The 18,159-nt window shown below is 36.1% G+C and overlaps 1 protein-coding gene across 3 annotated transcripts in view; it reads right to left on the bottom strand.

Annotated features, from left to right (window-relative positions):
* Window positions 1-18,159, bottom strand: part of LOC149263131 (MADS-box transcription factor 23-like) — a 178,779-nt gene that overhangs the window by 14,836 nt on the left and 145,784 nt on the right. For 2 of the 3 annotated variants that reach the window (XM_089387167.1, XM_089387165.1), the window contains exons 4-6: window positions 8,110-8,168; window positions 7,865-7,964; window positions 7,690-7,731 (exon numbers count right to left, since the gene is read on the bottom strand). In XM_089387167.1, the coding sequence (XP_089243293.1) occupies window positions 7,690-7,731; window positions 7,865-7,964; window positions 8,110-8,168 (201 nt within the window). The remainder of the gene's footprint in view (window positions 1-7,689; window positions 7,732-7,864; window positions 7,965-8,109; window positions 8,169-18,159) is intronic. The other variant, XM_089387171.1, reaches the window with a different exon arrangement.

The raw sequence follows: 18,159 nt of genomic DNA, 5'->3' as shown, positions 1-18,159 counted from the left end.
CAAAATCAATAAAATTTCCAATAAATCAATGTTCGGAAAGGAAAAAAAAATAGTGAAAATTTCACAAAAAAAATGGTACAAAAATTTTTTCATGAGATGAATAACTATTTTGGAAAGCATTAAAATGATTATAAATCCCTAATATCTTTGTTGGCTGAAGCAAGTGTCGATCCTTCTATAGCATTAATCGAAAAAATAGTTTACAATAAATACAAGTATCTCCCCGACGCCCTGGAGACAGAAGAAATTAGTGAAAAAGCTCCTAGGGCAAAACTTCTTAGCTTTACAAATAAAAAACATTTAACCCAAGAAAAATAACCCACAAATGCCTAAAGGCCATCGGAAATCCCACGAATACCCCTGCCCAACCTTCGTAAGTGCCCCAATGATCTGGGTCGTTCAATTCCGTAATCAAACCAACGGCCGAGGATGACATCGCGCTGATAAGATGACTGAAGTTTAACGAACCAAACCTCCAAGCTGCATGCTTAAACTTGGCCATTGATCTATTCTGCTAGATCCTATGGTGGAGAATTATATCGCACCGAACAAGTTGACCCCACGATAGTGTGCGATGAAGGGCAGTTTCCCAAACCATCACCCTGCCACGTGTCAGATGCTGATTGTGATCGCTACAGAATACCAAAAACCACTTCCTGACTTAGAGCAATGTGATCAACTGAAAACCGCCTAGGAAGTGGTTTTGCTCTTCGAATCCCAAAAATCAGATTAATCCAGCTGCCAGAAGAACCAAGATTCCTCCCGCACCTACTTTTCCTCCTCACCTATACCTGGAACCCAGAAAGGAAGAGAAAGACTCCATTAATGAGGCAACTGTGATGACCGTAAATAGTGATATCTGTCTCACAGACTCGGGAATTTTAGCGGCCAGTTGTATTCTGCCCCCCGCCGAAGACCAGTTTGCCTGATACTGATAATGTATACCGAGGATAAAATTAAGAGCATGCCTCATTAGCTTTGTGTCTGAACACTCTCCAATCCTCTTCCGCATGTTCAAAGCAAAGAGTCCTCAGTCTGCTTTGACTCAACTCCTGCCACTCCATCGAAACCTTATCTTCTATACAGCTGACCCCCTGGTTTGCAAGAAGATCAGCCAGCTTATTGGCCTTTCTGTGAACATGATGGAAACTAACAATATGGAGGTTTTGTAGATAACCCTGAATTATTTGGAAAACCCGGATTAATTTCCAGTGATTGGAGACTTTTTCTGGCGCAGTTCCACTATCTATTCTTTTCTCTGAGTTAATAATTAACTCAAAGTCCGCTTCTATTATCACATTGCAACAGTTATTTTGACTAAGAATATCCAGGCATTGCTCCATGGCCATTAGTTCTGCCATGTTGTTGGTGGATTCCCCTAGGTGACAATGGAACATGAAGATAATATTTCCCTCATCATCCTGAAGGACTCCTCCATACCCAACAGTTCTTGGGTTTCCTTTTGAAGCCACATCAATATTGTATTTCAAAAATCCTTCCAGGGGAGGATGCCAGAAATCCTTTTCCATGTCCATTGAAATGAACTTCCTGTCAAGGCCTTGAGGTATGAGCCCTTGCATCCCCAGCTGCTTGAGAATATTGGAATCCCTATCTAAGGGAGGGTTTTTAGGGTAGTAGCGAACAGTTATTCTTACAGTCTCCTTACGCTATTTCAGGATTTTCTCAAGCAGGTGATGTGGGGGATTCTTTTCATCCTTAAATATTCTTTTATTCCTCTCCTTCCAAACGTTCCAGATAATGAAACTTGGAGCAAGGGCCCAAGCTAAGTTGAGTAATTCATAATCCGAAAAGTTTCTTCTCCAATTATTGAGGGTATTAATGATGCTACCTCTGTCCCTATCAGATTGTTGAAAGATGGTGGCAAAAATGTCCCATAACTAGGAGGTGAAAATGCAATTGTTGAGTAAATGCTCCATTGTTTCCTCTTGAGCCTCACAGAGCTGGCATCTTCAAGGCCCCAAAACACCCCTCTCCTAATTTTGTCCCAAGTCAAGATTTTCTTATGGTATACCAACCACATAAAGAGTTTGATTTTCATCCACCATTGGTGCTTCCAAAGGTTCTGCCAGATTTTGTCAGGAACCTGGGAATCCAGCTCAAGGAGAATGCTTTTTGCCTCCTTAAGATTAAAGGTGCCCTCTTTATTATTGCCCCATCTCAGTTGGTCTTGCCCCCGTGAGACTAAGATCTTCCTTTGTTCTACCATTTTCTTGAGCGTATCTGCTTTTGTATTCAAGGGATTGTTATTCCTACAATCAATATTTCTCCAGATTCTCCACTTATCCGTGTGCTGAGTATGGTCTCAGAAGTCTTTTACCTTAATTAATCCTTGGGAATCTGTTTCCTGTTTAAGGTCGAAGAATTCAGCTTTTAATAGAATTGGCTCTTGTTGCCACCTATCTTCCCATAAAAGAGCTAGATCTCCTTCTCTGATTTCCCAAAAACTATTCTCTTGCACTAGGATTCTATTCTCCCAGGCTTTGTTCCAGATGTGTGAGCCCTTTATGTTTCTTGACATTCTTATGAGATCCCTGGTTTGCCAGGATCTTGCATATTTTTCTTTCCAGATATTTGCCCATTAGGTCTCAGGATTTTGAACCCATCGCCACCATAGTTTGGCTCCTAAAACTTTGCTGAGTATTTCCTGATCATCCAAGCCTAGCCCTCCATGGTTTTTGGGTCTACAATTTTTTTCCCAAGACACTAAGGCCCATTTTCTCCTTGTTTCCTCCTTACCCCAAAGGAAGTTTCTTTGGATATTTTTGAATTACTGTAGGATTCCTTTTGGAGCTGGGAGGGCTGATAACATGAAAATAGGGATAGCTTGAAGAACAGCTTTTGTAAGAACCAACCTGCCAACAAGATTTAAAGATCTGATGGTCCATTTACTAACTTTATCCTGCAACTTATTGATCAAGGGTTCCCAAATACTTTTGAGCAATGGTTTAGCAGTTAGAGGAACTCCCAAATATTTGGAGGGAAGGGAATCCCTTTGAAAGCCAAGAATTCTGGAGATATTTTTCTGAATAGCAATATTGGTATTGAAGAAAAATATTTTTGATTTGGAGAGATTAACTTCCATACTTGAAGCTAAGGCAAAGAGATTCAGAATTATTTTGTAGGCTAAAGCTTCTTTGACTGTGGGGACTCCCTGAAGCATGGTGTCATCTACAAATTGTTGGTGAGTCAGCGCCTGACCATTCTCAGTTAGTAGGAGACCCTTAATATTTCCTGTTACTTTAGCATGCTTTATTGACCAACCTAGTCCTTCCATCATAAGGATGAAAAGAAAGGGGGAGAGCAGATCTCCCTGTCTGAGGCCTCTTGAAGGACTGAAAATATCTGAGGGAGAGCCATTAACCAAAATAGAAAAACTGGAGGAAGTCACTAGTGCCATGACCCATCTGACCCAATTGTGATCAAATCCAAAAGTAATAAGAACTTTTTTAATATAGGACCAGTTCAACTTGTCATAAGATTTGGCAATATCCAATTGCATGATCATACCTACCTGCCTCTTGCTAGTTAAAGAGTGAACCACCTCTTGAGCTTGAATGATGTTGTCCAGAATTTGCCTGCCTTCCACATATCCTTTTTGTTCCCCTGAAACCAGAACAGGAAGTAAAGGTTTAAATCTATTAGCCACTACCTTGGATATTATCTTGTAGACCACATTGCATAAAGCTATGGGTCTGTATTTATCCGGTGTTTGTGCAATATCCTGTTTGGGGATTAGGGAGATGAAGGAGGTATTAAGCGCTTTCAGAATAGTTTTGTTCAACCTAGAGTCCTCCACTACCTGCAAAATGTCTTGTTTAACAATATTCCAGCAAGCTGTGAAAAAATCCACATTGAAACCATCTGGGCCTGGTGCTTTACCATTCTGCATATCTTTGAGGACTTCACGAACCTCCTCTTCCGTTACTAACCTGTTAAGGTTGAAATTATCCTCTTTGGATACTAGTTTCGGTGTGTTACTAGTTACCTCCCTTATGAAGTGCTCGCTATCTGAATTGTTCTCCCGAGTTATACCTTGGAAGTGCTGGACTAGTACAGCTTCTGTCGCTTCATGGGAAGTATGAATCTCCCCCTCCTCATTCTTGATCAAAAATATTCTGTTGTGAGCTCTATTGGCAATGGTGGATCTGTGAAAAAATTGAGTATTACGCTCTCCCTCTTTGAGCCATTGAACTCTGGAATTTTGTCTCCAAAATATTTCCTCTTATTTACATAGATTCTCCCACTCTTGCTGATATTTATCCACTTGATCATTTATGGCTTTATCAAAGCCTTTCATGATCAAAGATTGGTTGAGAACCTGCATTTTGTTTTCTACAGATTTTTTCTCCACAAAAATATTGCCAAAATCCTTCTTGCTCTAATCTTTAAGTCGAAGTTTGATGTTATTCAGTCTTTTGTAAAGTAGGAACATTCTTGTCCCCTGTATCTGCAAATCTTCTGACCATCTTTTCTCAATGTTGCTGAAGAAGTCTGGGTGGGACAGCCATATATTCTCAAATCTGAAAGGTTTGTTCCTGGGAGTTCCAATGCCCTTTATTTCCAATTGAACCGGCCAGCGATCTGAGCTTCCAAAGGGGAGAACTCTTGCTGGTACTTCCTTATCTGCTATCATAAGATCTTCTGAGATTAGAAATCTGTCTAACTTTGAGGCCACATGGGACTGACCACCTCTTTTATTATTCCAAGAGTAGAGGCCAGTGTTCCTATTTGTGTCAACCAGATTCATATTGTCTTAAAAGGTTTGAAATGCTAAAGAGTCTTTACTTAGAGCTCTGGTTCCCCCTTTTTTCTCTGAAAGAGATTTGATCATGTTGAAATCACCTCCCATGATCCAGGGTATCTCTGAATGTCTATCCCTGAGATCCATAAGAGAGTCTAGAAACCTAAGTTTGTCATCTGTTCTCTGAGGTCCATAAACATTTGTGACCAGAAAGGTATCCCTGTCTCCTACTGGTTGAATCACTACTGATAAATAATTCCTAGAGGCCTCAACATCTAAAATGTCAATTTTTTGGGGATTCCAAAGAGTGAGTATGCCCCCCGCTGTGTTCTTTGCTTTGACCTCTAGAAACTCAAATCTACTGAGCCACTTGCTATGAATTTGTCTTACTTTTTGAATGGAACATTTGGTTTCTTGGATGAAGATAATATCTGGCATATCTTGTTTCATTCTATTACTGAGCATTCTCTGCTTTCTCTTACTCCCTATACCTCTAATATTCCATGATGTAAACTTCATAGTTAAAGGTTTGTGAAGGAGTAGCTGGCTAGGTCTTTCATCTTACCTTAATCTATCATTAACTTTCCACACTCCATCAAGAGTTCATTCTGCTTTTTCCGACCTCTTTTCTTACCTGGATTTCTAGTAGCTAATCTCGAAGTCTTTTTTATTGTTTTCACACCTCTATTGTCCTGCTTGTCTATGGATTTTCCTTTTTCCAACGCATTAGCTTGCATTTTCCATAAAAACAATTGTTGTATTCTATTGAGCTCTTCTTGAGGTAATGAATCTACTCCTCTCGTGGTTCCCTGAATCAAGAACCCTTCCAGATCTAGGTTTTCTTTCTCAAGAGTTTCCTGTAGTTCATGGTCCTCCAAGTCCATCTCATTTTGGGTCATTTCCTAATCCATCTCCAGTGCAGCATCGCTCATTATAGCTTCTTTATGGTAATCAATATCCTGTTTTTGTTCCATGTGTTCCTCTTTCTCATTATTCACTGGACTTTCTTCCCTTGCTTGATCTTCTTTTGAGATCTCTTCATCCTCCTCAAGTACTTGGAATTTGTTTTGACTGATCTTTTGTCCTTCATCTTGATGTTGCTTTTGTCCTTTTTTGCCGCCTTTTCCTCGATTCACCACTTTCTGAAAGCTGTCTGATTCCTTCATTATGTTAGTTTTGCTTTTATTTACTACTTTACTTAGCGGACAGTCTCTGAAAAGGTGTCCATGTTCATGACATCTGCGACATCTGAATGGAATGTGCTCATAGTCTACTGTTTGCACCCATTCTTCATCAAATACTTCCAAGATCACCTCATCCGGTAGAGCTCCTGATAGATCCATTTCCACACATATTCTGGCAAAGGAAGTATATTTTCCCCTTCTTGTGGCTTCAGAAGCTTTAACAAAATGACCTAATTTGTTGCCTATGGCGGCCATCGATTCATTTTGCTAATAATCAAGAGGTAGAGAATAGATCCTTACCTAGACCGGTACTGAAGTAAACATTTCGTGCTCTTGAACAAAATTCATCATCCATGGTCGCATTTAGAGTCCAGCTGTTGCATAGAAGTAAGGCCCTCCTTCAAATACTCTGTCCTTGTCTTCAATATTAGTGAACACCACAGTAAAGAAACCCTTTGACCCAAGATGTAAGTCAATGCTACCTTTAGGTTTCTAGTGTTATTTGACCCATGACTGTAAAGCTTTTTCAGTGGGCCATAATCCCATGAATTTACAGATGATAGCATACGTCCGCATGTGATCCCTATGCGCCTGTAGAGCCAGATCATTTAAAATAACTATGGGTGTGATTTCTGCTTTGGGTTTGGAGGGTCCCTTTTGTTTTTCGTCTTTAGTTCCCAAATTTTTGTCTTCTACCTCCTTGTCTTTTGTGCCATTATTTTCCTTGTTTATGGCCTCTCTTGTCTCCTCTTCCATGTTTCTTCTCCCTTCCTCCACAGTACCTCTAGCCTTTTCTAGAGGTTTCTTGCCTCTACTGGCTACGGCCTCCTTGTAGGAGGGAGTGGAGCTCCCTCCTCTGCGGCCCTCCATAAGTATCCCCGGCTGCAACTAGCTACAACCCTCGTTGTTCGCTCTTGCTCCCCGTGCAGATTTTCGATTATAAATCCCTAATATCATTAAAGTTGTGTAATTTAAAAAAAATTAATAACCTTAATAGTAAATACCTAATAGTTGTCTATGATCTAATATATATATATATATAATAGTTTTAATGATAACTAAGCCAAAAAGTGAATAGTACAAACTAAAACTCAAAACATATAAATGTGAATTAGGTGTGATATGTGATTATATAAAACTTAAAAACCAATATATAGTTAACCATTTAAAATTTAATTAAAACTGAAATCTTAATTTTTTATTAAAACATTATATATACTTAATAAAAATAAATTTAACTCGAATATCACTAAAAATTAATATTTAATTGATATGAATTTTTTTTTACTCTAATTTGCCTAAGATTAAAAGATTTAAAAAAAATAAAAATAAAAATAAATTCCTAAGTAAATACTGCATTTTTTTTAAATAGATTTTTTAATAAATATTGCATAAATATGTATTTGTAATTTAAAATATAAAATGAATTCGAATTACAGAGTATTATTTTAAATAGGTTAAAAGGGATTATGTGTGAGGTGTGATAGAAGAAACCATGATAAATTATGAATTATATTAGTTAATATAAAGAGTACATGGAAATGGTTATGTGAATTTGTGTGTTAAAAACTAAAAATATTATAGCTATATATATATTAATATATAATATTTTTAATATGAAAAACTGAAACAATTTCAATCTCAAAACCATAATCAAAATTAATTTTTATATAATTAAGATAATTTTAAAAAACTTAATACCAGTATCAACAATTATGGTAAAATAATAGAAGAGTTGGTTACCTTTTGTTGAAGCTCATTTATCTCCATAATAAGATATTCATCCTAGAAACACCAGCCGCAAAAGAAAACAACACACTCATGAGAATCATTAATTCTTATCCCGAAAAACACAAATTAACCGATCGACATTTTTATGACTAACAGAAGCGAAAAAACTTATGAACTTATGGTATACCTTTCGTGATCGAACACTACTTAACCCCATCTCAAGTTGTTCTTCTAGTTGTTCCAAGTCCTTTACGGACGATTCTTCAAGCTCTTTCCCACGCAGTTTTCTAAATACAATCACACGTTATAACAAACTATTTCAAGTTAATGAAAATAACATATAAAGTAACCCATAGCAAACTATTTCAAATAAATTAAAATAACATATTAACTAGAAATAGCTCATGCCTTTTACATCAAGGCCTCTTTTACCTCAAATTTTGACTAATATCTTTAATTTGTTGTTTTATCTTTTGGATATCGTGACTCCCCTGGAAAACAGTGAAAATATATGTAAGTGTAAAGTCCTACGAATCCATCGATCTAAGATGTAATAAACATATACATTAATACCAATTTATAATAAATAATTAATATTATTTAATAATAATTTAAATGCTAAATAAAAAAAGTATTTTTAAAATATTTAGTTTCAAATGAATATAAAATAGTAATAACTTTTTATAGAAATAGAATTAAGTAAAGTAATTGAAACTATCAATTTATTTTCAAAATATGTTATTTTTTTTGTTTTGTTCGAAGAATATGTAATAATTGTAAATTGATAAATTTATGTGTATAGAGTATAAAGAAGTTTTTTCTGAGACTATTGTAATTCATGTTAGTCTATATTGATGTGAAGTTTGGGGTTAGAATATATTGAAAAAATTGTGGAAGAAGATTGAGTTGGTCCAAAAGTAATTTGTAACCTACAATCTCAAGATTAAAGGAATTATTCCCTACCTTATCATCTTGATTAAATCTAGTATTTTCCCATTGAAAGCATGGATATGAATAGGTATCTCATCTATAAGAAGAAGCTATACAACATGCAAGCCAAGAGGTTTCCTAAAATTGCCTCTAAGTCTAGCCAAAACCTCCACCTGAGGCTCAAGTGAGGTTGGCACAAGGATGTCCAATCCTAGCTAAATCATTGGAGGGAGGAGAAGATCTTGAAGCTAGATCATTAGATATCTATTTCTCCTCTCCTTCTATCCTACCGATGTTTCCATTGATAGATATTTTCAGAAAATTAACATAGCTTTCAGATTCCATTTTCTATTTTAGACATTGAGCTTGATTCTTCCTTGGAAATTCCGTGGTATCCAAGACATGTTCTAACAATAGGTCTCCAGCAACTAAGAATGTTATATATTGATTCAATCCCTTTTACAAAATTATGGTTTAGATTCAACTCATTATTTTCCTTCTCTATATCCCTTCTTAAGGATACAACATCTTCTTCTATCTTCCCATTGTTTCTTTCCTTTTCTTTCAGCGAAATTATCAATGTATCCTCTATTTTCTTAACCTCTTTGGATTCTTTCTTGAGGAGTTTACTTGATGCTTCATGAGAATCATTATCTTTCTCTTCATATTTCTGTAATAAATCCTTGAGCTTGCAATGATTTCTTCTAAGTATTTTTTTCTGTTAAGGAAAAGATAAGTTCTCCCTCAAAATCTACCTTCCCATCAACTCCTTTTTTTTCTAATCTAATTTCTCTTTATCAACGTATTGGGCTTCCGTGGTCATGAGTAGTAATGCTTTTTTTAATCTTTCCTTTTCACATTCATAAGATTTTATCTTATTTTCATGTTCTTATTTATCATTATTATTTTCCCAAATTACATGTGGACATATAGAAGCAAGATGAGGTATTCTTCTATAATCACAATAGAATTGTAGCTTACCTTTGCCTTTCTATCTCATCTCGAGAAAGATTGCAATTCCTCTACATCTAATACATTGTGGAACTATCCCATTCTTTGAGATTTTTCACTTCTTCCTTTGAATTCAATATTTGCTAATCAATGCATTGAGTCTTTATGGACATGAACACAAATTCTCCTTGTTATTCAGCAGATGCATATTAATCATTGCCTTTCCTTGAGCTACTATCTTCCTTGGAATAGAGGCGTTTCTTCTAGAAATATATTATCTTCCTATTTTCATAAAAGTTGCTTCTATATCTATATTTATGAAATTTTCTTCTTCATCATCACTATCTTCTAATTTGCATTTTTCATCTTCACTACCTTCTAATTTTGCATGTGGACATTTTAGAAGCATAATCATTTCTTCTATCACATCTAAAACATTGGAATGATAACTTACAGTTATATTTTCCAAATCCTTTTTATAGCTTCCTCACAAATTTAGCTTCTTCTTCATTGGATTCAGAGGTAATGTGATCGTGGTCCTTGTGTCCTTTTGTCTTCTTTGATGCTTTGAAAGTTTCTTCCTTTAATCCTAACTTCTTCTTTCCTGTTCTCATCTCATATGCAATAAGGATTCCATGTAGTTTATCCATCTTCAAATTTTCCAATTATTTCATTTCTTCAATAGTTGAAACCTTTAGATTAAACCCCAATGGAAGAGATCTCAACACTTTATATATTGGTTCTTCAATCTCTTCACCCAATCCTTTAATAATGTTTGCAACTTCATCGACTCGAAAGAAAAGCCTTGCAATGTCTTCTTCTTCATTCATCTTTAAACTTTCAAATTGCATAATATGAGTTTGAAGTTTAGCACTCCTTATATTTTCATCTCCTTCGTAGCTTCTTTGAAGCTTGTTCCAAATTTCTTGTCTTCTTCTTTATTCATCTTTAAACTTTCAAATTGCATAATATGAGTTTGAAGTTTAGCACTTTTTATATTTTCATCTCCTTCGTAGCTTCTTTGACGCGTGTTCCAAATTTCTTCAACAAAGTTAGACTGCATTACCTTGACAAATTTTGAATCAACAGGACCACTTAGAATGACACTCATTTCTTTGGCATTATTTAAAAACCCTTTTTCTCATCTATAACTACTAGAGGAATTGTTAGAAGTTTATAGCCATGTTGATGCAGGAGCATACTAATAAAATGTGTAGTTAATTTTCAAAATGGAAAAAGTTTTAGAAAATTCTATATATGGTAGATTTTCAGAAAATACTAGACTATGTAAAGAGTCTAGAAACAATATAATAAATAAATCAAATAAATAAATAAAATAATATATTTTATTTAAGAAAATATTATGATAGGTTCCTAAAATTAAGAAGATTCATTTTCACAACTTCCAAAAATCTAGGTGAGAAATTATATTTTGAGAATCCTAAATCTCTACTTCTCTAAGTATAAATATGTAGTAATGCATTTGTGGACCAAGCAAGAGGGAGGAAAAGGTCCCAATTTTCTTAATGGATAAGCTTGTGAATAATTTGGGCTTTTAAATATGAATTGTGGCTTCTTGTGATTTTGTGTCTGAATATTAGTTTGCAGCGCATTATTTTTGCTTCTATTGTGGCATTGTGCCATCATTTTGGTATTAGGGATGGAAGATTGCAAGAGAGCTCCCGAGGAATATCTAGTAAGGGATTTATGTTTGTCGTCAACTGACTGACCATAGGAGAACCTACGTGAAGGGTTGCCATTGTGAGAATAAAGAGTTTCCATCCTAGAGAGAAAGTCTGTCGAAGAACCTCTTGCTGAAAGACGACGTTGTTGGAGGAGGAATTATGTGTCTTAAAGAGACAAGATCCAATCGGTAATGTGTAGCCCGTGTGGAAGAGTCTACGAAGCTTGTGTAAAAGAGTGAATGAAGAATCATGGATTGAAAGAAGGATTGTGCACAGAAGAAATGTTATGTCAGTAGTTGAATGAGAAGGAAGAATTTCAATTGGCTTATGTGAGCGTAAAGACTGCACCAGAACGTGGAGCATCATAAGTTTCCGTGAGAGTTTCCTCGTTGAAGGAATAAATTTGTGGATGTGAGCTTGTCATGTGCATCTCACACAAAGAGAATGGTCACTTGTCATTGAGGAAAAACTAGAGATGTAAATGGACACATAGCTGGAAAAAATAATGCTCAGTTCGACCACGTACCATTTGTTGGATGAAGGATTTGCGGCATAGCAGTTGCTAAAGCACGTCCCGCACAGCCGCATCATATTTTTACCATGGCTTTAGTGCTTGGAAAGCGTCGCACTCAATAGAAACGAACAAAAAGAAAATCAAGCTATGTTTTGAGAAGTATATGATTTTGGGAAGTTACTTTAAATATATGGGAATCTCAAGTAATGTGTCTTGAAAAATAAAAAAGGTTTTATCACATCTTTGGAGAATAAAAAATAGTTTAAATGCAAGGGTGAAATAATAGTTTCTGTGAATGTCGGAGTCTGAGTGGAGGAGCGCTGCGAAATCAACCATACATCTCGTTTTTCTTTTTTCCGTGTCATGGCGGATCAATAAACCATCTGCAGGTGCGCGGGGAGGACCCTTTCAAGTTCAACAGGTATTGGCTTGAAGATGAATCATTTATCAGTATGGTCCGTGATGTTTGGACGGCTAACAGTCTTGTACGGAAGCTTCTCCATCAGAGAACTTGATTAATAAAATGAGGAATCTTCGATCCAAAGTTAAAGAATGGCAGATCCAAAAGGAACAAAAAAATTGTATAGAACTGAGGAAGATTGAAAAAGAACTAAAAGAAATAGCCGATGGTATAACTTCACAATCCATTCCATGGAGCACTCGGGCACGGATTTGGGAACTTGGAAGAAAAAAACAGATATTACTAACAATTGAAGAAAGGTCTTGGCGACTTAAAAGCCGTGCCACTTGGCTAAGGGAGGGAGATAAAAACACTAAGTTCTTTCACAGTTTCGCAAGCAAAAGACGAGCTACAAATTCTATATGGAAAATCAAAAATGAAGAGGAGAAATATTTGTACTCCCAAGAAGATATCTCCAAAGAAGCTGTAAAACACTTTAAAAAGGCATATCAACGGGATGCTAACAGGAAGATAGAAGATATTTTATGGGGCACAGAACCTTTCTCAAATATGTTTGATGAAGAGGATAATGCAAGACTTTATGTTGTTGTAACAGAGGAAGAATTACTTTCTGTAATGAAATCTTTTAAAAAGGACAAATGCCCGGCTGGACCATATAGACATTTTCATCCATTTCTTTGATATGACGAAAAGCGAAATCTTGGGGATGGTGGAAGAAACCAGAATACAAGGTAAAATTCATCATATCATTTCATCCACCTATATAGCATTGATTCCTAAAAGAAAGGATTCCCTTACATTTGTAGATTTCAGGCCGATATCTTTATGCAATGCCATCTATAAAATCATATCAAAAATTGTCGCTGAGAGAATCTGCGGCAATCTATCAACTCATATCTCAAAAGAACAACATGGGTTTCGAAGTGGCAGGAACATATTAGAAGTAGTGGCTATCGCCAAGGAAGCTTTACACTCAGTGCAAACTAAAAATATTGGAGTTGCCATCCTTAAAATTGATCTGAAAAAAGCCTACGATAGCTTAGATTGGAGCTATCTGGGATGTTTACTTATTAAAATCGGGTTAAACAACCTGTGCACTAAATGGATCATGGCATGTGTGGAAGGAATCAACTTTGCCATTCTCATAAATGGATATCCCACATCCTTTTTCTCGACTGAAAGAGGACTTCGTTAGGGATGCTCCCTGTCTCCAATATTATTCATTCTGGTCATGGATACCATTAGTCTCCATCTGAAAAGAGCGGTTGCTACGGGAAATATCGGCCCACTCTCCATATACAGAGGTAACTCTCTTACACACAACCTTTTCGTGGATGATGTTCTACTGTTTGCTATGCTTTGTAGACAATCTTGGCCAACTATGCATGAGATATTAAAATCCTTTCAAAGGGCCACAGGCTTATATATCAACAAAGAGAAATCCTCCTTTCACTTCAGTAAGGCTAATATGGATGAGATGGAATATATATCCCAGTTTTATAACATTCAGGTAGTTTCCATCAAAGAGGGCATCAAATACTTGGGATACCATCTTAAGCCCACGGGTTACAACATTTCTGACTGGTCATGGATCATTAACATATTTTACAAGAGAATATCAGGGTAGGAATTTAAATGTTTATCTTTCGCTAGCAGAATGACACACTCACAGTCGGTTCTTGCACAGATTTATGTTTATTGGGCACATCTGTTTTACATTCCTTCAGCTACCATTAAAAAATTAAACAGTTTAATGGCAACCTTTATCTGGGGAGGATGCAAGGATAAGAGGAAATACCATCTTACAAAACTGGAAAAAATCTACCTCCCAAAAAAAATGGGGGGTTGGAGCTTAATGAATCTACGTCTCTTTGGCTTGGCACTATTATGCAAATCTTTATGGAGAGCGGTTTTTGGGAAAAGTTTATGGAGTCAAGCTATCAAAATGAAATATCTGGGGAATAAAGATGTCTATTATTGGTACAGGAACAGATTTATGTGGCCCTCTCAAGGATCGGCGATTTGGAGAAGCTTTCAAAAGGTCCTCCCTTTTTTCTACAAGAATATAATATGGAAATTACACACATGAAACAAAATACTTATCGGTTTTGATGCTATCATGGGGGTAGAGATGGATCCCCCAATCGATCCACAACTTCTCTCGACCCTTCACCAAAAAGGACTCTTCTACTAGGCACAAGTAATAAAATAATGGAAGGAAGCTATTCCTCAATGGAAATCGAATAGAGAGCTCGGCCTGGAGGGAACAATGGTTGCCCAATGGAACAAGATTATATGGACTATGAAAAATGTTGGAATTTACAAAACAGAGGACAGTGATAGCATTGTTTGGCAGGTAAAGAAAGGTCGATCCAATGTATTAGTGAGAGATATATATGTCTCCATGATTGAACAACAAAGAGAAACCTCCCTAAAACTTTTTCCATACTCTTTATGGAAGGTTGGTTGTCCTCTAAAAATAATACAGTTTTCGTGGTTAGTTTACCACGACAAAAATCTCACATGGGCAAATTTACTGAAAAGGAACTGGAATGGACCATCCATATGCATGATCTGCCTATCTGATGCAAAAGATAACATGCACATATTTCTAAAATGTCCACTAACTCAGAATTTGTGGAAGCGAATGGCCTCTTATTTTGGTTTTCCTGAAATTTCACATCCCTCCATAACAGATGCATATGAATGGTGGGGTTCACAGAGAACAAATTGGCGTCCCATTCCACTAATTGTCATCTGGTTCATATGGAAGTGGAGAAACAACAAGATTTTTCAAAACAGCAAGGAGGAATTTGGGCATATATTTGATAAGATTATCCCCTTATACTTTTCGATTCCCCCAAATATTCCTCAACAGATGAAGCATCAAGATACAGTCTCAGGTTCACAACAGCTTATCTTCCCACGGGCACACTTTGATGGTGCAGCAAAAGAAGGCAAATGTGCATGTGGCGTTTATATTTGTATATCAAATGAGTTTCAATGCTTCATGCTTTGGAATGGTGGCAATGGAACCAATAACAAAGTTGAGGCCATGGCTCTACATGGTCTGCTTCTTTTCTGCATATTCATGGACATCGGCCCTATCAATATATATGGTGACTCCAAAATAGTCATAGAACACGTGAAGGGAAATCTATCTATAAAAATTGACAACCTTTCTGGATGGTTGGGCAAGATCACTTCTCTATGGAAGCCTTCACTATTCCCTATCACACATATAAAGAGGGCGCAAAATGAGTAAGCGGATAAACTATAAAAGAAGGGTATGCAGTCTCCATATGGTAAGTGGCATTTGAGTATCACTACTGCATCCTCCACGTACATCATACAGCCCTTCTCAATTTCGGGTATTTAATGTGGTCAAAAATCTGGTATGCTTCATGCCCCTAATTTCTGGAAATAAAGTCTTTTTGGCCAGGTGTGTCCATAATTTTGAAATTGTTGGAATATTTCCTCTAGATGATATAATTTCTATACTATCCACATACTTGAATATGATCTATAAGATGTAAATAGTGATTATTCTCTGATTAGGAGACTATCCCTCGGATATAATCTCGTTGTTATATGTATATACAGAGCTTTTTTTATTATAATATAATACTATACAACTTTTTCTTCTGAAAAAAAAGGGTGAAATAATAGTCAATGGTGGAAATTGCGAAGGTAGAAGTTACAATATGAAAAGATTGATATGGATTCAAAGTTTAATCATAGTGATGAAGAAGTTATATGAAAGTTGAATGTATGAGTTAAAGTTAAATTGAATAGGGTTAAAGGGATTTATTTTGAACCAAAGTTAAAGGTTAGGTAAGTTATGTGAGTTAAATCAAATAAATTGGGGTCAAGTAAAAGCCTAATTATAGATGAGTCATTGACATGAGAGAGAGAAATATTTGGACATAAGATTGAGCTATGAATACTTTTGTATCATTTTGGCATTTGAGTGTTGTAACGGAAACATGGTAAACACATTGAAAGGTACACAATATTGTAAAAGATATGGATAATAAAAAGAATTTATTAGTAAAATTAGATGTTGGGAATAATGAGAAAGAGATAGTTGAGCTAAAGAAAAGATTGAGTATTTTGATGGACTTGTTAAGAGAGTGCCCGAATCTTGGTTGGAAGCTTAGAAAAGGAGTTAAATGGCTTGTTAAGGAAGGTGATACACAAGGTGAAAGTGTGGTTAAAATAGAGGAAAAACTCAATAGAACTGCATATGGACACAAACACATGAAAATAGAAGAAGTTTTGATTTGTGAACTTGAGCATGGAGCAATGCTCAGAGAAGATGACGAAGAGGATAAGAGACTTGATGAAAGTATTATGGATTGTTGGGAGGATTTAGACCAACATAAGGAAGAGATGCTAGAGGCTTCACAAAGACGAGGGAATATCATGATTTTGAAACTAAGAATTTATGCGTGTGTGTGTGTGTAGGTTATGTAGGTTATAAACATGGACAACAACTAAAGGCTATAATAAAGGAAGAGGAAAATGTACAATTCTCTGAAGTAGGCAAAATTGAAAAGGAAAGAGGCAAGAAAATATTTAGCTTATGGAGTGAAAGATAGCAACTTTGTGATAGAGAACACATATGCTAAAGCATAAGCACAATACTCAAATGCAATGCCAACAAAATATGATCAGGAGTTAAATATTTTGAAAGAAATGCTATCAAATCTCAAGATTCATAAAGACTATACAGAGGTTGCAGAAGAATTGAGGGTTCCAAAGGAGATAATAAGTTATGTGAAGGATAAGGAGGACCAACAAGTTATTGCATGGTGGATTGATGAACAAGATGAAAAGCAAGTTACTATGTTTTGTGTGGGTGCATAAAAATATGGTAGCAGGACGTCATCCATAACATAACAAGAAGACATCAATAGAATAGTAGAATAAGTGGGTAACAACACAATAAAGTGTGTGATCTAGGAGGAAAAGAGTCTACAATAGCATGGCAATAGATTGTGTTAGAAACAATAGAAACCATAACACTACTAAGAAGGGGGTGAATCAGTAGTGTGGCCAAATTATACGTTTTTCACAACTTTTACTTTTCAATCACCTTAGCAATTTATTCATGAGCTCCACAACATAATCATGTAAACGTAACAACACATGCACATGAGCAACACATAACCATAAGACACCAATTTCTATTACAAGCTTCAACTTGTTTACACCATGGCCACACAAGCTACCACTTGTAGCTTTATTAGCTGCTATTGAAAGGAACTGGAATCCCTCATTGTTTACTAGCACCCACTAGAAGAGACACTTGCCCTTGAAGATTTTCTAGCACCCACTAGAATTCATTACTACCCTTGGTCTGCAAGCTACTACTTGTTAGCCTTGTTGATCCATCTTTCATCCATTTTCAAACTCAGATTAATAGGCCTTCCCTCCTTTCAAGAATGATTGTCCATCTTAATCACCAACACCTTCACCTTCAGCAATTTCTTATTGCTAAACACATCATGCAACACCCTCGCAATCTTTGGTTGTTGAACTAATACCAGTCATCCAAAACATACACCAACGACATCAACACCTTAAACAATCTCTGATTGCTGAAACAATCACCATTACCTTCAGCAATTTATGGTTGCTAATAAAAACAACATGCCAACAACATCCACACCTCAACACTTGTAGCCACCTGTTGCTTCTCACCATTGTTGTACTCACACAACACATCAATGCTTACACAATCAATATGTTGCTTAAATTAGAATATGTAAACCTACTTGTTCAGGCTTGCTTTTATAGATTTTTGCATTTTTATTTTTGGAGTTGACTTCAGTCAACTTTCTCTTGCATGAATTAATATTTTTTTTCCTTTGCTTGTTCACTTTTATCTTTTAATTCTGATTTCTAATCTGCAATGCAATCTGTGAGTTTCTCTGATGTTTTGTTGCCTATTTTTGCACTTTTGGTTCTTAACACGT

This window comes from Pinus tabuliformis, chromosome 6 (genome assembly GCF_031772625.1).
Source record: "Pinus tabuliformis cultivar Carrire ecotype Pingquan chromosome 6, CPIR1, whole genome shotgun sequence".
NCBI lineage: Eukaryota > Viridiplantae > Streptophyta > Pinopsida > Pinales > Pinaceae > Pinus > Pinus tabuliformis.
Note: the sequence above shows the minus strand (reverse complement) of the source record. Positions and strands in the feature narration are given on the sequence as shown.